The sequence below is a fragment of the Chanos chanos genome, chromosome 2 (assembly GCF_902362185.1).
Source record: "Chanos chanos chromosome 2, fChaCha1.1, whole genome shotgun sequence".
Lineage (NCBI taxonomy): Eukaryota > Metazoa > Chordata > Actinopteri > Gonorynchiformes > Chanidae > Chanos > Chanos chanos.
Window position 1 is genome coordinate 28,705,496 of NC_044496.1, and position 23,357 is coordinate 28,728,852.

At 42.5% G+C, this 23,357-nt stretch overlaps 2 protein-coding genes across 2 annotated transcripts in view; one reads left to right on the top strand and one right to left on the bottom strand.

Moving 5' to 3' along the window:
* Window positions 1–4,298, top strand: part of myo7aa (myosin VIIAa) — a 36,782-nt gene extending 32,484 nt beyond the window's left edge. The window contains exons 41-48 of the mRNA XM_030764614.1: window positions 765–878; window positions 1,803–1,890; window positions 2,137–2,243; window positions 2,514–2,699; window positions 2,948–3,064; window positions 3,515–3,598; window positions 3,760–3,879; window positions 4,200–4,298. Coding sequence (XP_030620474.1) covers window positions 765–878; window positions 1,803–1,890; window positions 2,137–2,243; window positions 2,514–2,699; window positions 2,948–3,064; window positions 3,515–3,598; window positions 3,760–3,879; window positions 4,200–4,298 — 915 coding nt within the window. The remainder of the gene's footprint in view (window positions 1–764; window positions 879–1,802; window positions 1,891–2,136; window positions 2,244–2,513; window positions 2,700–2,947; window positions 3,065–3,514; window positions 3,599–3,759; window positions 3,880–4,199) is intronic.
* A 5,041-nt stretch (window positions 4,299–9,339) lies between these two features.
* On the bottom strand, window positions 9,340–22,826 carry gdpd4a (glycerophosphodiester phosphodiesterase domain containing 4a). Its single transcript, XM_030764693.1, has 15 exons — window positions 22,644–22,826; window positions 21,698–21,801; window positions 20,942–21,035; window positions 20,763–20,822; window positions 20,098–20,196; window positions 19,756–19,849; window positions 17,456–17,601; window positions 16,968–17,050; window positions 15,147–15,297; window positions 14,014–14,238; window positions 13,459–13,616; window positions 11,716–11,863; window positions 10,772–10,854; window positions 10,476–10,555; window positions 9,340–9,912 (listed from the first exon to the last, which is right to left on the bottom strand). The coding sequence occupies exons 1-15, from the start codon at window positions 22,824–22,826 to the stop codon at window positions 9,806–9,808; spliced, it is 1,815 nt and encodes a 604-aa protein (XP_030620553.1). The 3' UTR covers window positions 9,340–9,805.
* Between the last annotated feature and the right edge of the window lie 531 nt (window positions 22,827–23,357).

The following is a 23,357-nucleotide window of genomic DNA, read 5'->3' on the forward strand; positions in this document are numbered from 1 at the left end:
TCTTCCTGATCAACTCATTTTATGCATGTTCTGATGCATCTGATTTTAATTGCCCTTATTACTTAATTGAAACAGCAAAATTAAAGGGACATTTACTTTTTTGGCAAATTGTTGTTTAATAGGTAAGTAAAAAGGCAAAAATGTAGTATTTGTGACATGAGGTTAGATAAAGTTAATCATACACATGGAACTAATGATGAGTGAAGAGCCCCGCCATTACTCAGGGCTGTTTGACATCCACTGGAGAATTACTGTACACTCTTGAACCTGACAGATCTACTATCTGTCTTCCCTCCAAGACAGAGCAAAGGAAAATTTATGACCCCCCCCCCCCCCACACACACACACATCCCCCTTCAAACTGAGACACTGTCTAATTCTTATCCTTGTGAAGAGCCTAAAATGTATTTTTGCATAGTATTGAAGATTGTGCCCTCCAGTAGAATCGATTATATTCAGACCGCCATGGCTTCCTCTGCAGGATTAGAAAGTAAGAGACAGAAATCCTCCCTCATGTCTTATAAAATAATTATTTCTCCTGTGAGAAAAACAGTTTTTAATCTCATTGTTCTGTTAAAAATGAAAGGTAATTTCCTGCTGTGAGATTATGTAACAGAACGTGGTCAGGTCACCCCAAGTTTCATCATCTCTGAGGGACACAGGGTGTTCCGTGACATCTGACTCTAACACTACTGTGTTTGAACAAACAGAGACAATGGAATTTATGAGGAGTTAATTGTAGGAACGTAATCTATTCCTGTCAGGCTTTTGAGGTGGAGTCCAGTACCAAGGCCAAGGACTTCTGTCTGAACATCTCCGGACGGCTCCTGCTCAAATCCTCAGAGGGTTTCAGTTTGTTTGTGAAGATCTCTGACAAGGTATGCAAACTCTCCAGAATTACATCAGTCTCATCAGTTACATCACTGAACAGTTTTAAAATGATTCTGCCGACATTATTTGAATGGGTCAAATACTGGATGTGTTTGTATGTGGACAATTTGTTACAACAATAATAAAACAATAACATTTATATAGTGCTTGTCAAGCATGAAGGTATAAAGTGCTTTAGAAGAGGACAAATATATATAAGGTGTGAATAGCAAAGAGAAAAAAACAACGTGAACCATAAAGAAATAAATAAACCCTATACTGAAAACTTGTCAGCTTGTGAAAATATGTTTTTTAAGAAAGTGTTATAAAGATGAATCAGAAGTCTGACTGTGATGGCGTGGCCCATTTTAGATCATATCTCTGACCGTGAAATATATGGCGGGTCCATATTAGACATACTGAGTGTGTGGTTTGGAGAGGATGGGGTAAATTAACAGCTGATGTACTCTGGAGCCAGACTACACCTTATTTTAACAGTAATTATTATGATTTTAGATTAAGAAATATAAAAACTGACTGGGAGCCAGTGAAGGAAAGAAGAGAGTGGGAGACCTGTGACTCCACCTTGTTGGGGTCACGTTTCATACAAACAAGTAAAACATGGAGCTACAGTGGTTTTAGCCTTGTGAAGTTAACCTTCTCTGAATCAGAAGAGGTCTGTACTGCTGTGGTCAAAGTTACGGTTAAGGCTAAGGTTAGGGATGGGTAAAGACTTTGGTTTTGGTCAATCTGCCCTCACAACAGTGCTCATAACTTCACAGACCCAGTATGTTCCATTGTTTGTGATAACATTTGAACAGTTTTCGTGATTTAATGAGAATTACAGTGTAGTTATGCACTGGGCTCAGCTTTCAGCTCTGTCTGAGTGTTTTCTAACTGTTTGTCTTGAACGAGAGTTTTGTGTTTTTCAGGTGATCAGTGTCCCAGAGGGGGATTTCTTCTTCGACTTCGTCAGACATCTCACCGACTGGATCAAGAAAGCAAGACCTGCCAAAGATGGTGCTGTATCATCGAAGGCTAAAAAACTGCCTGTGATAGAAATGATTTTCACATGTGAACACAGAACTTGAACAAAGATAACAAAGATCCATTGGATCCAAGTTTCAAAACTGATCTGTTGTAAACAGAAATCCTCTTTAAAATTGGCTCAGTCACACAGCTGTGCACATGAGTGTAACTTATAGAAAGCTAATATTCCTAAAATTCCTAATATTCCTAACATTCCCGACTTGCTTTTTCATACAGGTATAGTGCCTTCATTGACCTATCAGGTGTTCTTCATGAAGAAGCTGTGGACAAACACAGTTCCAGGGAAGGACTCTTTTGCCGACTCCATCTTCCACTACTATCAGGTGAGTAAAATGATTCAAAGGACTTTATTCCCCCCGAGAATCTCAAAATCACATGAAAATATATTCATTGGTCTTTTTTGGAATGGTTTTCATATGGGTATATAACCATAATGTTAGAAAACACCTGATAATTGTAGGTAATCTTACACTCCCTCTTAGCTTTTGTTGTTGTGGTTGTGGTGTATCTGAGTGGGATTTGTCAAAAACAGGTTTCATCACTTATATTTACACACAATGTATCTTTTTATTTCTGACCATATGCTTGTGTAGGAGCTTCCAAAGTATCTCCGTGGTTACCATAAGTGTTCACGAGAAGAGGTCTTCCAGCTGGCGGCACTGATTTACCGTGTCAAATTTGAGGATGACAAATCCCATTTTCCCAACATTCCCAAGATGCTAAAAGAACTGGTTCCTCAGGACTTGATTCGGCAGCTCTCCCCGGATGACTGGAAAAGGGTTTGTTTTGTTTCAGTGATTTATATGGGTTTAATATGGGAGGTGCGTTTTTTTTCTGACTGCCTTCTTTGCATAACCCTCCTGTCATGGTTAATTCCTCTGTATTTGGGTGTGGGAAATAGGCCCCCAGTTCACACTATTACAGTCTTCTGTGATGCTGTATTCTGCCTCATCTATCATTCCTGTGCCTTGGTTACTATTCTGTCATAATTACTAGCCTGTCTTGTCTGGCCCCTTTATTTTTGCAGTCAGTTGTGGCGTATTTCAACAAGCATGCAGGAAAATCGAGAGAGGAAGCCAAACTGATGTTCCTCAAGATCATTTTCAAGTGGCCCACATTTGGGTCAGCTTTCTTTGAAGTGAAGGTAAAACCATGTCCACACCATTACCTATAGAATCATTCCCATGTAATTATGTAAAGAACCAACAGTATTACACTGCATGTTTGGAGGGCATATATGTAAATCTTGAAAAAAGGGAACAGGCTAGTGACATAGGACACGCAGGTACGCACTCCACCCTAACTCTTCACATATGAGCAAGACTGAATTGGAATGAAAGTGGGTCTCTGTGGAACCAGAGGGGATATTTTATTCCATACAATAGCAGAGGAGTAAATTGAGTTACTCTCGATTTCTCACCTACGTTTCTTTGGCTAGAAGGGAGAGGCAGGCAGCTGGCACTGGGAAAAACGTCCAGTGAAAGAATGCAAACACAGATCTCTTGCTCTGAGATCGGCCAAAAGAGTTTGGCACTGCCATACAACTGCATGTCCATTTCATTTCATCTCTCTCTCATTTTTTCCCACAATGCAGCAAACCACTGAGCCAAATTTCCCAGAGATCCTTCTAATAGCCATCAACAAGCACGGGGTTAGTCTCATCGACCCAAAGACCAAGGTTTGTATGCAGTCCGTATGTGGGTATACAGCCGTGACTGTTCATCTGTAGTCTCAATAAATTGAGGGATTTAGCCAAAAATAAATCATGACTGTTTTGAGTCAGTGTCTCATCCTTTTGAATGTTTCAATCATGCTCTTTTTTTAAAATGTTCCCCTCAGGATATTTTAACAACACATTCCTTCACAAAGATCTCTAACTGGAGCAGCGGTAACACATATTTTCACATCACCATTGGCAACCTGGTGCGAGGGAGCAAGCTTCTGTGTGAGACTTCATTGGTATGTCGAGCAAAGACCTTTCACCTTTACCACACATCCCTGTTTATAAATATTTGTAAAATTCAAAGGTAGCCTGTGTGAGGAAACCTTTATGCTGTTATGGGCTTTGCTCTTTGCTGTTTTAACTTAAGTTGACAGAAGCATCCTGCTGTGAGGAACACAAACTGTGGGTCCCTAATTCCAAAAATACAGTGCAAAATGTCCGTGTTCTTTGTTTTGCAACAGTAAAAAGCTCTGAGGTTTCTCAGCCAGTCCTTACTTGTAACTGAATGATATTTTGTGTTTTTTAGTGTGCCTTTACTTTTGGTGTTTGTATGCAGGGCTATAAGATGGATGACCTCCTGACTTCTTACATCAGCCAGATGCTAACCACTATGAGTAGGCAGCGCGGCTCGCGGGGTGGAGGACACAACAAGTGAATGTCTTACTGGCGAGAGGCGGCAGAGCTGGTGCGTTTGCTCCGGCCAGTAGGCCAGCCCTGCAGCTGGTCTCGAAGCTTCGCCACACAGCTCTGGAGGATGAGCCGCACCCCGTCCGCCAGCTCCCAGGGGTCGGTGTACCCTGGAGACGAAGACGATGACGCCATATCCTCTTCGCCCTCCAGCGAGGATGACTACCTCTGACCGACACTGTTCTCCTCTGCCTCATGTCGTCCGCCACATTACACACTGTTCTCGTTTGCTAGGCGCCTATTTGATGTTTTTGTTTGGCCGTGCGACAAGGTGAAGAACGCTGTGTGCCAAGAAACACGTTTGTCGATGTTTCTTTAGGCAACCAGTGGAGAGACTAGTTTTGTGTGTGCGTGTGTGTTTTTTTTTACATGGTATTTACAGATGTTTTTAAACTCAAGTGCCGTTACGGTGGGAGATAGACCTCTGAAAATGACCCTTTGGGATTTGCGCCTTTACAGAGGATTTGTTCTGACAACACTAACATTCTCTTATAGCCTGAGGAACAGCGTTTGGGAGGAGCATTTGTTACTTTTTCTTTTGTTACTTAATGGTTACTGAATAGAACTGTAAAAAGCTTTAATATATTGTTTTTATGCTCTTTCTGTCCTCTCTATGCTTGCTACAGAGAGGATTTTTTGTGTGTGTTGTGTTGAAAGCCTTGAAATGTTTAACTGTCTCTAGAGAAAAAATGGCCTTAATTCAAAATGGCAACTACTCTTCAGACAACCGTGAAGTTAATACAGTGACATAATGAAGACTCATGATGACTACAGTTTAAGTAAACATGTTTTGTCAATAGGATTTAAAATGTTTTTTGTTTTTTGTGACTGTGTTTTTTCTAATGGAGAGGAAGATGTTGGTTTGGAGGATTCTGTTGTCTTGAGTGGTGAATGATAAAAGTTTACTGTATAGATGACTCAGTATGCAAGGTTACTTTGTCAGGTTAGACTGGATCAGCACCATGTTCATTTAACCTTATGGCCTTTGTTTTAGCCAGAGTCATGTCTCCCTTAATTCAGTTTAGCTAACAAACCTGATATAATTATACTTCTGACATAAACACACACATTCTTTTTCTATTACTGTTTATTTTTTTGTGAGGAGCAAAAGCCTTTGTGTTAGGATCTGCTGTGTTTGCCTCTTTCTTGTATAAAGCAAACAGCTTCCCTTACGACCTGGTTCAGAAAAGGCCTAAGCCTCTGTGCAGGGAAGTTTTTTTTTAAATGTTGGGCTGTGCAGATGTGTTGGAGAGCAGGTTACTCAGACATCTCCAGTAACTGTGTTAGACAATTCTTACCACATATCACAAACACTGGAAGCCTATTAAAACACATGTGTGAATCATAGGAATACGTTCACCATAGACTCTGTACAAAACTAAGCCACTTTCCTTGTAACAAGTGAAAAACACTGGATTTTTTCACAAGATGAAAGGGTAATAATCTAGGCGTTGACCGACAGTCAAATAAAGGATTCACAAAGCTGCACTTGTCCCAGAGAACTAACCAAGACATGAAAAAATGATATTAACAGAACAGTGTCATGCCAATGGTATAGGGAAATTCTGGTTAATGATATACTGTGAATATTAGACTTAATACTAATATCACTTAGCTGTAACCATAACCTTATTTCAGAACCTGAACCCAGTGAAATTACAGTTATTCTGAAAAACTCTATTTACAGCTCAGCGCTCTGAACACTGAACCTAGAATACTTCTGTAGCTAACTAAGTTCCTGGATCACCACATTCAGTTACTTGGAAACAATTTATCACATACTCAAAGAGTGGGAATACGAACGTACACGTTTATTACAATGATCAAATTCAACGGTACAGAATGAATCTAATGTTGAACAATTTTTGATTCAGGTGGAATTAAGGCAATCCGCCATTCACACACATACAACAGCATCTAAATTACTCACAACAGGACAAACAACTAACGGTAGACAATAACAATATCCTTGTTACCTAGTATGTATACATGAACAACTACATGCGTATGAGACATTACTCACGAAGAGGCACGCTTAACCAAAAGAACTTTCTGAGTGATGTTCTAGTGGAGTTACTTACACACAAAAAGGTAGTGAGGGAAGGAGAGAAAAAGGGGGAAGAACAAAAGCAGGCCCAGCCACATTCAAGTATAAGAGCCCAGAGTACCTGAGGTTAGCAATAGGAGACCTTGAGTAAGACTTCATGTCGGTGCCGGGAGAGTCTTTCAGCATCGCAGATCTTCCGAAGTGGTGAGGCTGGGCTGATTCTTCGCAGAGATGAGCGGGTCAGAACGGACGGACTACATTACGGTTGGGAGCTCAACTGGAGCTGAAGCTGAACCGCAGCTTAACTGAACCGATAGCTGAACCGCAGCTTAGCTGAAAGCTGAACTGAACGATAGCAGGAGGTCTGGCATTTTATCTGATTTGCAGATGGGGATGCTGCTATCCTTTTGGGGGTGTCTCTGCCTGAAGGGAGGAGACACTCCTTGGAATTTGCCGAGGGATAGAAAGGGTCATGGAAGGGTGAAAAGAGCTAGGAAGGGTCAAGGAATGGTGACAAGTGATAAAAAGGTCAGGGAGGGGTGAATAGACATAGAAAGGGTCAGAAAGAGAGAGAGAGAGAGAACAGGGGGACATGGGGAGAGTCTGTGCAATGTTTAACCTCAGAATCATTTTGTGCAACGTTTAACCTCAGAATCATTGAAACATTTATTAGCCCACACATTGCAAAGTAAAAAGTCTCTCCTCCAGTTGCCGCTTGACAACAGAATGATTCGCAAGTTCAATATTCCCAGACTTTTAGCGCAACATAATGGTCTATAGAGGAAACTGTGGTTGGTACCAACACTAACGGCATTTACTTCATCACATGTAGGCCTTTTCCGGCTCTGGGATGCTTCATCATTCACACATTTCCCATTGCTGGGTGCAACATGTGTGTCCAGGTTTAGCAGCCTCCTCCACAGCCTCACAGAAGTGCTGATGTTTACTTAAGTGTCAGTGATCTGGGAGATATCTAAATCCTCTAGAAAACAAGGAGCATCTCACTCTTCTCCCATCACATGTTTATACACAAGCATACCTGTCCGTCATTGCATCAGTGAGTGTGTTTTAGCTTGTGGATGAGTCTGTGATGGATACACTGATAAAACAGGCTATTAAGTTTGCCTTAATATTAAACATGATAAAGCTGCAATGGTTTCAAAGAGCACTTAAAGGATCTAAACTTAACGTAGCCCAAAGCTGGCATGATCCGTCTGCACAGCAATTTTGACATCTTGAGATCAAACCGATACAGATATGCTCAAGATTGAAATTTTGTGCACACTGACCCATTGGTGGTGCTAGACAGGGTGAAGACATGTTACCCACATGGTTAATAACCAATGTCTAGGAGGATTGTTGGATGAAGTGATAAATTGGTGCAAAATGGCCCATGGCCCCTAGATGGTGCTAGGGATGTGGACAAAATGCTACCTGTATAGTCAGGGCCAATGTGTAATCTTGAGACAGTAGAAGAACTGATAGCATTTGATGTTTTGTTAGGATTAGCATCTTATGACAAGAAGATCTTTGTGTGTTTTTGTCATTCTGAAATCACCCTAGGTTGCTGGGTTGCTACGCAGGTAGATGCAAATCAGTTCCAACGACAGAAGGTAATACATTGCTACTATGACAACACGGACAGGTCATTTTGTTCTGCCAGGAGAGAGAGAGAGAGAGAGGAGAAACACCACACAAATGGTGACAAATCATAATAGCTTTTTTTAATAACAGTTCATAATATTTACAGTCATAAAAGTCTACTTGCAGTAAAACAGAACAGATCAAATAAATAGAAATCAAATTGGCCATTACAATAAATGCAGGCAGCAATGCAACATCACCTCTACCAATACTACTGTAACGGACCTTTTCCGAAACTTTACAGTTCTACAAACAAGTTTTATTGATTTTAACTGTGTTAAAATGCTGCAGGAGGAAAGCGCCGCAGGTGCAGGGTCTGTCGGATTCCTTCAGTCTCACAGGTACTCTATCGGTACATGGTCACATTCGTTTTCCTCTCGTTTAATCTCTTGCAAAGTACCCATCCTTTCAGATGACCCTTGATCTCAGCTACCTCTAACTGTACGTTTCCATTGGTGTTTGTTATGAAACCAGAAACTATTATGATTGGATCCTGAAGGCTGAATATCTATTCGCAAAGACACAGAAACTGTTTCAGACAGAGACCACACTTGCCTTGAGTCTTCTGTCAGATTGAGAGATAACAGGAGAATATTTCAATGAGTGGCCTGTCTGAGACCACAACTTTCAGTGACTATCAGTTCAGATTGTCATTGAAAAACAGATGTCAATCAAAGCGTAATACTGCAGCAAAAGGTTGACATCGAGACTTGACAAGGTTGTAGTGTTTGGCTGTTGTCTAAACAAAGCGTTTGGACCTTCAGAATTTGTCTGGGTAAATATGAAATTTAGGGGCGACACACTAAAGTACCATGGCTTACAGATTGTCTCTGAGAAGCTCTAGAACTAACTCGCCCTACGTTGTGACAGTTGTGATTTTCCATCTCTCTCATTGGCACTTAAAACTCCGTACTTTCATCTCCAACAATGTCCACCATGTAAACCTGATATTTCTACTGAAAAGGTATATATTGTCACGTCAGTTTCTATCAAGAGACATAACTGCCTAGAAGCAACAAAAGCAGGCTTTAGCTCACATGCTAAAAGATAGCACTCAATAGTACAACACATTGGTCGATAAATTATGATTCAATGTAATACAAATTTTAACAGAGCAAGTCCTTACAATTCCTCACATTAAGATGCCCATTTGTATATGTCTGCTTATGTTTTTTCTGATGTAGGAGGAAATGTTTTATGTATTTATTTATCTGTTATTGTATTTCCCCAATGCTCATTGTTTCCTGGCATTACATGATAAGACCCACTGACTCCACTCTGAAGCCAAGTTTTTTTCAGGGGTGGGAAAAGTACAAGTAGAAGTACTGTTACTTAAAAAAGGTACTCCAAGTAGAGTTAAACTGACAACTATTTTTGTAAATTTCAAATGAGTGACTATTTTACTGTTACTTAAGTATTTCTCAGGAAGCATACTTTATCTCTACTAGAGTATATATTTTTTTTAGTAGCAGTACTTCTACTTGTACTTTTTCCACCCCTGTACAGCACAGATGCCAAAAACAGCTGTGACATTCCTCATACACACCTTCTGCTCTTCAACAGATTAGTTCTGATCGTTTGCTGGGCAGCATAGATCATGTCTCCTTGTGTGTGTGTGTGTGTGTGTGTGTGTGAGAGTCAGGGTGGCCATCCATTTGTCATGTCTTCAGGTTGTGGCAGACAGGGTTGAAAGAGCTTTGATGGAACCAGGTCTGTGGGATGGATGGTTACGACTGAACCACGGTTAGATGTGCCAGCAGGCCCTGCTGTGTGTCTCTAAAACCTCAGACTGGGGGTTCCTCTGAGATGGTAGGCAGATTGGGCGAAGTGGGCACACTCCGTGCCTCTCCCCGCACACTGAGGCTGGAGATCGACCAGACGTCACTCAGCTCTGCCCAAGAAGAGTTTCACAAAATACGACAGTGAGAGGTCAGACTGGGGTGCAATGAGGGGAACCATGAAGATGAAGGTGGGTGTGGGGGTGTGAGGTTGTGGGTTAGGGTTAGGGTCTGATGATGTCATACAAGCACAGGGTAGGCATGCATGGAGGGAACATGCAGGGAGTGAGCAGGGTCCAAGGGGAGGGGAACTATAGTCCAGGTGAGCCCATCATTGAAGAGGGGGTTCCAGCGTACCCCTCGGATTTCTGAGGAATCTACAGCAGAGAAACAACACATTTTTTTCTTTCTCTTTTACAGAAGAACTGTGATGCACACAGGACGGTGGATTATACACAGCTATTTTAACCTGGGTTTGCAATGTGAAAAAATGAAGGAAAAAACAAAAGGGATGTATATGCTCTGAGGGGACTGTTTATATATATATATATATATATATATATATATACAGGGATATGGGAATGTGTGTAGTTGGCACATGCTGGTGTGAGGCAGGGAGGGGCAGCGGAACCTGACAGCTCATGCAGACAGAGAGACTGCACAGAGATGTTCTTACCTGTCCTGAACTTGCTGTAAGATCCATTTTCATGCACCTGTCTACTGCCTGACCAGAAAGGCAAACCTCTCTCTCGCCACCTGCAAGTGCACAAGTCAGTAGGTGAATCTACCTTCTGCTTTTGTCACGGTGTCCATAGGAGCACCATCAAAAGTCTTTAAAAAAACAGCACACTGAGAGAGCAGGACAAAAAGAAAAACTCACAAACAGATCCCAGATTTGATCCACACCTTCATATGGTGGTATATGAGTGTATGGTGCATAAATACAGACTGTTTGATAGGTCCTGTACTCACCAGTGGAAAATAAAGACTAGAGTGATGAGGATGGCAGAGACCACATCTGTCAGGGTCCACATCAGACTGTACTCATCTGGAGTCTGAGAAACAGAGACAGACTGATGTGTGGTGCTGTGATTTTCAAACATCTGTTTGAAGCTTTGAACTTCCTGCAGCTCATGATTCAGTGTCTTAATCAAGCTAAACAACTTCATTTTATTAGGTAAGTCATACTGTGATTGATAAACTTTAGGTTAGATTTAATAAATGTGATTTTAGGTCCCAGGTAAGTTTAATAACAACAATTCTGATGTGATGTGTGCACACAGACATCACACCTCCGGGAGAGTGTTCCCATTACCATAACAGACCCGACCCTTACAGCCCAATTGCAAAAACAGAGATGACTCTGGGATGATGTCAGTAACAATCAACAGTGAGGCAGGAAACTGGAACTGACTAAATCCCAACAAATCAAGGTGTTTATAGTGGATACAGGTTTAAATGTATCTGTACGGATGAATCCCTCCCCCCTCATTCCTCAGTATTTGATGGGCTCAGACAGCTAAAAACCCTCACTGTTTCTCTATCCTCGCTCTTTCAAATGCCTGTGAAAGACCCCACATTCATTTCTGAGTATGCTGAATCTTCATACTGTACCAACATACTAGGAGAGGAAATCAACATAGCAGATCAACAGACTGAAGAGGACACTACTAGCCATGGGGTGCTGCACATTACAACACTACAGTTTAATATTGTTGTTCCGTATGGAATATATGAAATTGTCAACAATTAACATTTTTAACACCCTGTAGTGTACATATGAACGTGGTTCAGACGGAAACAGGGAAATTTCAAAAGGAAATCTCCAAAATCCCTGATTTTACATTGCATGTGGAATTGCAAACTCTGACCCACTCTGACTGTTTTTATGTGAATTGCTCGTGTAATTCACTCACCATGAGGAACAGGGGGCGCTGTAGGTTTCTGAGGAGATGTAGGGCGTTGGTGGTGACGGACTGGACTCCGGCACACCAGGCCAAAGAATACAGCCATGGCTGGCTCACCACATACAGGTTAGTGCTGATATTCACCGAGGCATATTTTCTGACATGAAAAGCAAAAAGAAACAATAAAACAGGTCAGTCATCCGAAAATAACAAATGTAAAACCATGCAAAAAACAAACAAACAAACAGACAAAAACAAAAACACCACTGAGCTGTTTGAGTGGATGCTTATGTCACCCATCCCTTACTGCAATATTCCCAGCTGTCCCCAAACACGTCGCTACTCTCCACAGCAAAGTAAGAGTAACATATTGCATTTGGAGGAAATTTCATATTATTAGTGTAAATATGTGAGCTCAGGAGGAAAGGGGGCAGAATTTGTATCTGCCTCAGGAAAGGAAAGGAAAAAAAAACAAAGGAAGAGGAAAAGCCATGACTGTCAGTGCTATTTCGCCATTTTCTAGCCTCTTCTCATGCCTGATGAGTCTGATTGTATCTATTCCCAATACACTGGAGGGGAAGAATGGGAAAAGAATGATTATTCCAGAGGATTTTCATTGAACAGAGTTGGCCCTCTAATCATACATGGTGGGGGGGGGGAATCGAATTGGCTCAGAATTGGAAAGAAAAGCTCCGAGCCGGTGCAATTCCCACAGGGAGCATTTTGTAACACCTCCCTGCTCTCCCACTCCCCCACCCTCGTGAACTCCACACAACAGGAACATAATTAAGCGTCACATTTTGTCCAGCGTATAAGCGTGTTGGCTGTGATGGACCGTCGTTAGGCATGATTGCCAAGATAATTACAATTATGTAACTCTGCTGTGTTTGACTGCCTCTGTGCATTCTGTTCCCTTTTTCATTCTCTCCATTTCCAGTTCTTTCTACTGCTCTCTCTCTTTCTCTCTCTATCTTTCTCACACACACACACACACACACACACACACACACACACACACACACACACTCTCTCTCTCTCTCACACAGCGATTGTGCTGTCTACTCTATGAATATCCTCCATTGCTCTTTGTATTTAACTCTCCCATTCTTATTGGTTTCTTCTTTTCTATTTGCCAACACAGTTCTGTTTCCTTCCTTTAACTCTGTCTCATCCTAGGATTACAGTCTTTCTCCACTGTGCTTCCTCTCTAAAGGTTGCCACCGTTACCAGGGGTACCCTGCCATCTGTGTCCAGGGTTGCATAAGAGAGAAAGAAAGAGAGCAAGAAAGAGAGAGGGCTCTCCAAATCAACTCTTTGTGATCCTGTTTCCTAATCCTCACAAACACACTGTCTGGGAGTGGGAGCAATTAAAAACTATCTGGGCCAGTGGAAGCTTGGTGCCTGTGATTAATAAAAGGCCTCTGTGGTTTTTATAAAGAAAGAGAGAGAGGCAGAGGAAAAGGAGGCTGATTCGTTCAGTTCAGTAGATTTGGGTGATTTTTATCTTTTACAGATGCACAATGTCTTTGAGCAGGCTATATTAACTGACCTAACACTGTGCAGCTAATAAAAAATGTAAAAAAATTTTAATGCTGAAATGCTGAAATATTAGAAAGTTTACTGCAGTTGGTGGAGAAGCAGGGCTCCCGGTGGAAGAGACACAGGCCTGGACTGACTGACCAGTGCAAATTGCTCTTTGAGTCTGAAAGTCCCTACCCTTGACTGTTGTGTGTGACTCAAAGGCTGGTTTACCTGATCTGCTCCTGAGACATGGAGCTGTAGTGGAGGTTAAGCCGTACAATGTTCTCCTCCTGCAGCTCCTCAATGGAGGCGCGGTCCCCTGAGGTCTGCTGCAGCTCTGGGTCCAGCTCCTGAACATGGTCCCTCTGCTCTGATGGCAACCACAGGACCTGGGCAAAGAACAGGACCACAGCCGGTAACATATTCACTACCCATTACACACACACACACTGGCAAACATACAGACACACACACACACACACTGAGCATACAAACATGTCAAAATCCCATTTTAAGGTGAGTAAGGCCTCATTAAATGAAATTACTATTAAAAAAAAGACAGAAAAACACGTGTGCATATGCACACAAGCAAAAAAAACTGCATCTTGGTCTTTTTTTGTTCATTTCCTTTTTTAAGCCACAAGCTCCATATATGGGCTTTGTCACATCTCAGGCCCTCACTTCATGACCATATGAATTTTCTGGACACAACACTACATAAGGAAGAGCTGCTCAGGTAGAGCTTGGCTGGGTGGAGTGTGTGTGGGTACATGTGTTAGTGTGTACCTGGCTGGAGTTGATGTAGGACTCGTTGTGGAGGACCTCCAGCGTGCGGGTGATCCATGTGTCCCTGTAGGGGTGGCCACGGGGAGGCCTCCTCAGGTCAAAGATCACCAGCCTGCCGTGCTGAGCCGCCAGGTCCAGAAACTCTCTCAGAGAGGGCACGGTCTGGTTCCATACCAGAGCCCGCTCCTCTGGGCTGAGAGACAGAACAGTGCCAAAAGGGTCCCGCTGAGGGAGGAGGAGAGAGGGATGAGGAAAAGGAGGAGGAAGGAAAAAAAGGAGTACAGATTACTGGGTGTCTATTTAAACATCCATACAAAGAGAGGTGAGAAACAAAATATGAAGTCTGTTTACTTCACTCTCCACGAAAACCACAGTTCACAAAACACTGTCTCAAGAGCCATTTCAACTCTGTGAGTTAAACAAGGATAAAGGGCTAAATTCAACTGGGATTGATTAATTTAAGAGCATGTTCTGTGCTCTTCCAGTCAACGCTCATTTAAGTGTGGAGGGTAGTCTATCTGTCTTTATACTCCTCTCACAGACTTGGCAGTGGTGCCTGCTGGGTAACTCCTGGCACAGAATAATTCCAAGCTAAATCTCTTAATCCCTATTGATTTCCACCCAGGGACTGAGTGGGGATTACTGACGTTAATTAGATATGTAATGTGCATTGGTCAGACACTGTGCGGTGCTTAACTATCAATGCTAATTTGTAGTGAAAAACGATTGGAAGCAACTGAAGTGCCTCTTTTGACAGCCACGCATCCTGAGAAGCCAAATGCCGTCATAAATGGCTTTTGCTGTCAAAGCAGAACAACAGGGTTTTTTCTGTAATATTAATGGGTTGGTGCTGGGATTGTAAGGTGAAAGGTGAAAAACTGTGTCATCCTCATCACTCCAAGGCTCTGGTAGAAGTTTACACTTCTCTGGGGCTTTTTAAAAAACATTTTTAATCATACATACATTAAAACACACCACAATAACGCAGAAAATGTACCATAAAACATGTTGGGCTTTTCACGCCCTGGTACTGGTTCCTCCTAGGAATAATTTTACAGATAAAGGTCTGATGTTTTCTAATTTATTTTGAACGTCATAAGAACAGGGACGCATGGAAGGTTCTGGAAACTCACCCGCAAGAACCAGGCCCCTGCACTGAGCCTCTCCAGCTCCGCCCAGGTGAACATGGCGGCGGGTGTACCCGTGCGGTTGGGGAAGACGTCGTGAACGTTGGTTGTCCTTTGTAGGGTCATGTCATGCATGAGGAAGGGAACTCCATCATAGCTGTGTGTGGCGGGAAGTAAAAAAGAAAACACCGGTGATGAAACAGGGAACATTCTTTAATGCAGTCAGTTGTCACTCACAGAGCCTCACGTTCACTGACATGTGTTTGTGTGTGTGTTTTTGCGCATGCATGCGTGTGTGTGTGTGTGTCTTTGGCCATTTGTTAATCATTACATGGGTAAGATGGTAAAAGATAAGAAAATAATCGTGAAACAGAAGCTGTTCAGTTACAAGCTACAGCAGACTGATCCAACAGACTTCAGGGAGCCACTGAGGTGAAGCAAAGGAAGAAACTGTAGCCTGGATCAATCAGGATTATGTCTGAAATGAGTCAAATCACTGTCACAGGACCCAAACCTGGCGTGGACATAAAGGTGGAGTTCTGTGATTCTAAAGACTGGAAACTTCCACATGTTTACTGGATGTTTGTGTACTGGCCTAAGCTGACTAGCTCCCCTGATTTCAGTCTTAATCTGTTTGTTACCTAAGTCCCATTGCAGCATGATTTTACAACACAAAGCTTTTACCACTGGACACCAGGGCTATAAAACCATAGGACCTGCCCGACCTCATTCGACTTTAGATTGACTTCACTGTCAGTTTGAACCAGGCACCACAGAGATGCATGACGAAAAGCTTAATCAATTTAAATAGCTCTGAGAACAAACACAAAGAGGATGGGGTTTCCTACTGTAAACAAAGACACATCCAGTCCTATTTGGTTAATGCACATCCCGTTTCACAGAATACTGTGTCACAGCATAAAACGTCACGAGTGTGTGTGTGTGTGTGTTTGTCTATATGTGTGTGTGTGTGCGCGTCTGTGTGTGTGTGTGAGTGTGTGTGTGTATATGAGGTGTATCATCATGGGTCACTGTGCTGAGTCATGCTTCCTATGCATCACCATGGTACCATATATAGACCAAACCCTTGTGCATAGGCTTTGACCTGCTCCATGGGACTGCTGCTTGCGACAAGAGATGCTAACAGGATTAGCATGTAGCTAATCATCTTAACGGGAAGAAGTGAAGTGTCAAAGGGGCAGGAGAGGCTAGCGTCTGATCCCCATTTAAATGGGCTACTTGTTCCTCCATGCCTGCTCTGCCCTACGGACTGGATCTTATGAATGAGTGGCCACTAAGCATTGTGTATGTGACAGAGAGAGAGAGAGAGAGAGAGAGAGAAAGAATGTTTGTGTGTCTGTCTGTGTGTATGTGTATGTCTGCGTGTGTGTGTTCTTGACTCATAGGATAAGTTGTGGATTGCAATCAGTCTCATGGCTGCTGTATGTTCCTAACATTGACTTTTGTGTGTTTGTGTTTTGCTCTCTTACAGCAATGCTGGACTATACACTGACTCTAAGGAGAATGGGCTAAGTTGTAATACAGGATTTCAAAGAGGCTTAGAACTTACATGTAAAATGGAAATATTGTATCTATAACAAAATTCATACATTTCTGCTTTGTAAGGAGTTAGACTTCGGGATTAGTTGGACAAAGTAAATTAGTTCTGGACAAAAATATCTAAACAAACATGTGGCTCCTACACAGCAAAGGGAAAGGACACTTCAAGTGCATTTTGAAGAATAAACTTTAAAAGAATGCTGAGAGGATAGAAAAAGCAGGATTCGGAGACCTAGCGAGGACAGAGAGAGACAGACAGATAGTCACCTGATAGAGACATCAGTCTCCAGTCCCTCTCCTCCAACCTCCACAGCCTTCTCAAAGGACAACTGAGTATTCTCTGGTGCCAACTGTTCTCGCACAAAGACACACACACACACAGAGACACCCACACACACATGAAACAACAACAACACACACACACACACACACACACACAAAGATGCAAAACAACAACGCACAAGTTTGAACAATTCTTCCACACTCAGTTTTAAAAAATTTACAGTTTTAAGCTCTTGGACAGTGATTACACCATTAGAAGGGTCTGTCTGAATTTAAGTTTGAATTTCAGTTTGAATTTAATCACTAAATTAAATTCCTGGGTGCATGCCACGAAACTGGGTATGCATGTGCGCACACACACACACACACACACACACACACAGACTGATGCATATGATGTATATGATGTCGAATGATGTATAAGGAGTGAATGTATAATGTAAGGGTGAGTATATAAGGAGACAGAGACATACCATGGGTGCCCCTCTGTGTCCAATGAGCATGGGCGCTGAGCCCAGTGTGCCCTCCTCCTTAATGCAAGGGGAATACATGCCCAATGGCACCAGGTACAGAGCAAAGAGAACAGCCAGGTACAGCCCGAGAATAGCCACCTGCCTCACTGCAACCAACACACAGACACAGACAGACACAGGCGCACACGCACACGCGCACACACACACACACACACACACACACACACACACACAGACACAGGCACACACACTCAATACAGGCTTTTATCAAATTGATACAACACTGTAACACATCAAGTCATAGTTCAGTCACTTTTCCCACTCATTTGTCCTTTTCTTTTGTTTTCCTCTTGTTGTTTTCTCTCTGTCCATTTTGTCACAAACATTGACAATACAAAAAGAATTCATGGCAGAGTTCTTTCCTCTATATCTAATGTGCTAGCTAATTAAATAATTAAATAATTAAATAATTGCACTGACCCAGGTTAAGAGCTGATCTGAAATGCAGCTTACGTAACTCAAATTTATGAAACTTGGCACCTGATCTCGACCAGGCCAAACCAGTCCAGCCCCCCGGTGGACTTCCTAAGCTTTATGGTTTTATTCAGCATGGGAGAGCACAAAACAAAACAGCAAATGAAAAACATAAATAAAGAGAAACATTAAACTCTATGCAGAGTGTGGGAGACCTTACTGAGATAAGGTATTACACAACCGTGTCAGGAAAACGTCTCTAGAGAGGCCCCTCTTCAAAGGAGGCCAGATTATCAATTACACAACACTGCTGGTTGAGGATATTAGAACAGGGTAAGTAAAGTCAGATGAATGAGACGATTGATGGGTGAAGAAATCATGGCAGTACTAGTATAGTCTAGCTTTGTTTGCAGTTTAGAGAACAAATTTAAGTATTTAATCAGGGTTTTTCTTAGTCACAACAATCTCTGGATTAATAAAAGGCATGCAGAAGATTAAGGGCAGAAACTGGGTTTTGGGGACTGCTCTTGACAAACAGGTAGGGAGAGGGAGTGAGGTGCTGAGCTGTTTGCAGAGAAGCAAAGCCTCAAAAAAGTGCCCTCAATTCATGCACGCACTGTGCTCAAAGGGAAAAATACATAACTTTACAAAAAAGAAAAAAAGAAATACTTTTTCCAGTGTATGTGTGCATGTGTGTGTCTTTGTGTGTGTGCATGTGTGTGTGTGTGTGATGTCAGCACTAGATCTAGACAACAGGGTAGGTGTCTGCATAGAGACGGACGTCAGACACAGCTGGTACTGGGAGGGGGGTGGCGCTTTAACCCGCACATTGTTTTTGTCTTTCTCACCCTCTTCCTCATTTTCCTGTTCGTCATCCCCTCATCAAGAGCCCTATGAGAGCTTCAGACATGATTCATCCACTTACACACCCCTTTCAGAACAGTGACCATGGCGACCAGAGTGGGAGGGAGGGAGGGAGAGGGAGAGAGAGAGAGAGAGAGAGAGTCTGAAAGAGGCAAATGGAGGGGTTCAAAAGAGAAAAGAGATATTGGGAGAGGAGAGAGAAAGAATGAGACAGAAAGGACAGAGAAAGGGAACACAAACCAGCTGATTTTCATGCCAGGAAAATGGTGCTCTGGTCTCTGGAGTTGACTGATGTGACCAGTCTAAACCTTCTTTACACACTCATACAACTCTGGTCTCAGTGACAGTAAAGATCAAGACAATCATACTCTCTATTATTTCATAAACTAACATCAACTAGTTCAGTCTAAAGCAGAGTTACAAACCCACACACACATTCAGTTCCCCAAATGACTAGTTGTTTCATAAAGATAATATGGCAAAGATGGCCAAAGAACAGCATGTTAAAAGAGAGGTTACAAAGTCTGTGGACTGTGAATTCCAAAGTTGTAAATTGCAGATAAGGGCAAATTAAAAGACCATTGCAACACCGAAGGTTAAACAGTAGACCTGCAAGGTGAAAATACGAAAACAACAATGCAATTAAAATAAAGAAACCGTAATTCCTACAACTGGAGAGAATCTCCCTATCTCTCATAATCCTCTCAGACTACCACCTCATGTAGGGTCATCCAATCAGGGCACAGCACGTGGATGGTGTGGATCTCCTGACTGCAAATTACTCCCACATGAAAAAATAACGACCTGCCTAATGACAGGGGTAACAATGACTGCGAAACATTTCTAATACAAATGGTCTAATGGGAACACAACAACTTATACAAAGTAAAAACAAACTTCCTTTGGAGAGAGAATGTCAAATCATCAAAGGCCTCATCATATTAGATACAGACTGCACTCACCTCTCTTGTTCATGCGAAAGAAGTGTAAGGCTATTGGCCAGGACAGGAGTGTCATGAGCAAGACTCCGCCCACATGTAGAAAAGGTGCTGTCACCTAGACATTAGGGAAAGACAGTGAAAGAGACTGTTGTTAAAACAGGATGTTTTCAACTGCTTGGCATTTTGTTAACTGTTGACCACTTAGTCAGGTTGTTTTGACTAAGTAGAACAGTCTAACAAAGTCTTAATGAACTTGAATAAATAAAAATTACAGATAAATAACTGAGGTACACACAGCAGACAGAACACAGTCCGTTCAAAGGGAAACATACACATCACTGAATGAATGATGAGAGGACCAACCTGGAAGGAGAGGAGGAGTGTCTTCCACTCTTTGCTCCATAGATCTGAGAGAACAGCAGTGGCACTGATGGAGAAGGTAAGGGTCATCAGGATACCAATCTACATTGGGCAAAATAACACAAAAAAATAATGCGCTTACTATACACCGTTTTAAACAACACAAACTCAAGTTTCTAAAGCAGTGCCCCCCTCTGATGTGACTGCCCTTAACCAGGATTCAACCATCAACCATCAATCTCAGGGCAGGGAATGAGACACCTAGCTGAGAGCTAAACACTGAGCAACTAGAAGTTTAACTACAGTGTCGCTGTAACAAAACTGACGAGCTACCAAAGAAGAGCTAAAAGGAAGGTGTGTACAGTCAAGGGTGAACTGATCAGTCACTGAACACTGAAATACTGTAATCATGCATACCATTTCTGCCCTACAATGTTACCACGTTCTCAACACGTTTTTGTAAAATTCCATGACATCTTGTGAATAAGCTAAACCAATATATTGTATGAAGGTGCAGTGATACTCTGCTTAACCAGTAACTACACAATATAAGGTAAACTAACTTAATTTCCCAGAGTCCTTACCATCAGTTAAGAATTCAAATGACAATGTGATGTAGGCATTAACCACATCTGTGCAGTGGAAAATAATTACATGAGGACCGTTACCTTGTGGCTCCAATGTAAGTAGAGTCTCTGCCCCTCTGAGAGAAGACATACTGCCAGTAACTAAACACACAGGTGTACACAAACACACACACACACACACAAAGGTTAGGAATACCCCAAACAGAATTAAAAAAAAACAACAACGAAGTTTTAATTTGCATGCAGTTCCTTGCTCTCACCAGCAGGAGGGCGATGTAGGTGAAGAGCACTGCAGCAACGACCAGCAGCACCACTGACCAGGGGAACCAGAAGCCCAGGTTCCCAAAGTTAAACCTGAGACAACAGGACAGAACATCACTTAGCAGCCTCACAAAATATTCCATACTTAAGACCACTATTAAAATCTTCACATGATCCTTCTAACAAACTGCAGACCTCAAAATTCGTGGTTGGTTTGTTTTACTGAAAGCGTTTCAGAGAACAGACATTGTCTTATCAGAGAACTTTAATAATATCTCTTATATGCAGTATAGATAAGAAACTGACCTAGTCCTGTTGTGATGCTTTCGTAAACGTAATTTGATATGTGTTGAGAAATGATGTTTCCAAAAAACCTGACAAGGCTCTTCTCTGAACCCTCACACAGAGGGATGAGACAGTTTGTGAGACAGTCTGTGAGACAGTCAAAGATAAAACTATGTGAGATAGTCGTGAGACAGTCTTTGAGACAGTCTGTGAGATAGCGTGTGAGATATTTTGGTGTGCCGCACAGTTTGGCTGTTCATCACAGTTGTGGGGGGTATATTATGATGAGTTTCTCAGATATGGTTATGATTGGTTTGTTACTTTGTCATGAGCATTCAGCTGTAGCTGTAAACAACCACATCATTAAGTGATATTATGAGTTCTCTCTGGTCTTATACTCACAGTCTTGTGTGTGTGTGTGTGTGTGTGTGTGTGTGTGTGTGTGTGTGTGTGTGAGAGAGAGAGCATACCAATCAAAATCATTGAAGTCATTCTGTGCTGCACTCCAAAAGTACAGAAACACCAGCGTCAGGAAAAATGTCACGATGAGGAGCCCGAAACTGCTGCACTCCAACTGAAACAACCACAACATCACTCCCATTAGGATACAGAACTTGTACAGCACAGTGAAACAGTAAAAAAAGGTTCATAACCCAAAAAGGATCTCGTCAACGTTGTGGGGAAAAAGACGTGGGCTGAGCTGAGTGGCGTCCCTCCACTCAGCCCTTAATCATCAGAACGTCTCTGACTCTCTTGACAAAAGAGATGACTCACCACCCATAACTGACAGGTAATGTTACTGATGTCATAGCAAAAGTGCACTCTGAATCAAGGAGCGTCTCCATGTCTCTGCAGAGGAAACTGTTCCCTGCAGAACAAGTTGAATGACTCGTATAAATTTTCTCTCAGGTAAGTACTGTTAGAGAGCACCCGAGGAAAACAACTTGATCCTATATTTGTTGTTTTGGCTTTTTTTTTTTTTATCAAACAGTTTGCGTCAGCAGAGAGCAGTGAGTTTTTGCACAGTTTGAACAGTTTGTGTCAGCAGAGAGCAGGGAGTTTTTGCACAGTTTGAACAGTTTGTGTCAGCAGAGAGCAGGGAGTTTTTGCTGCTGTGCTCAGCTGCCTAGTTTAGTCCAATCAGCAAATCAAGGCAAAGTGAACAAACACACCGTTTCTAATGAGACCCCAATGGCTGAGGGGAGGGGGAAGACAAAGGGTATGTGGTGTGTGTATAAGTGGGGATAGGGCTTTGAGAATATAGAGCCATTAAACAAATTCCCCAGTGTTAAATCAACTCTGAAGAGTGTTAATGTTGGACCACATCATGAACACTGGACCACAATAAAGGACAACATGTGTTTGCGTGTGTGTGTGTGTGTGTGTGTGTGTGTATGTGTGTGAGTTTGTACACACCTTGCTACAGCAGCACTCCCCTGGCTGGGCTCGTGCCCGCTGATAGCGCCTCCACTGGCAGCCATACAGACCTGCCAGGCAGGAGACGAAGGGCTGGTGTTCGTATCGCTGCAGCAGCTGCCGCCGTACCACCTTTAGCCTCCCCAGCTTCAGTCTGGACAAGGTGACCGGGGAGCGGCCCATGGATCAGCCACTCCACACCATGGAGCAGCTCGCAACCTCCCAACAACAGATGAGGAGACCAGAGGGGAGAGCGAGAGGGAGGGACCAGTCTGTCCAACCCACCAGGAGAGAGCTGTTGAGAGAAACAGTTGATGTTGATATTTTAGATCTATGCATTTCTCAGTACTATCAGTGAGTTTGTCAGTACATCTGCCAGGATTGAGGTACTTGGCCGCCCTGCTGGCCATTCTGTGTATTGTCATGCCTTGTGCTTTTGTTTGTTTTGGTATTGCAATGTGCTTCTGTTTTCGTCCCTGTGTACGCCTGTCCCCGCCACCCACCTGATCCCTATTATTACCTGGTTTGTTTCCTCCAATAGTCTGTCTCTGCCGTTAACTGTTCTGTGCATTTAAGTCCTGTGTTTGTACCTGTTCCTTGTCAGATTGTGACCTTTTGTTCTTTCTGTCTGTCTGTGTGAGTTTTGCCTTTTGTGATTTGTAAGTTTGATTGTGGTTTCCTGGACCTGTTTTTGCCTAATGTTTTGGACTTGGT

Bases quoted from the DNA above. Each gene is read 5' to 3' on its own strand.
- gdpd4a (XM_030764693.1), bottom strand. From the start codon at position 22,826: ATGGGCCGCTCCCCGGTCACCTTGTCCAGACTGAAGCTGGGGAGGCTA. The intron at 21,802-22,643 runs GTGTGTACAAAC...TGGTTGTTTCAG, and splicing joins GGGAGTGCTGCTGTAGCAAG to TTGGAGTGCAGCAGTTTCGG. The intron at 10,855-11,715 runs GTGAGTGAATTA...TCTGTTTCTCAG, and splicing joins AGCGCCCCCTGTTCCTCATG to ACTCCAGATGAGTACAGTCT.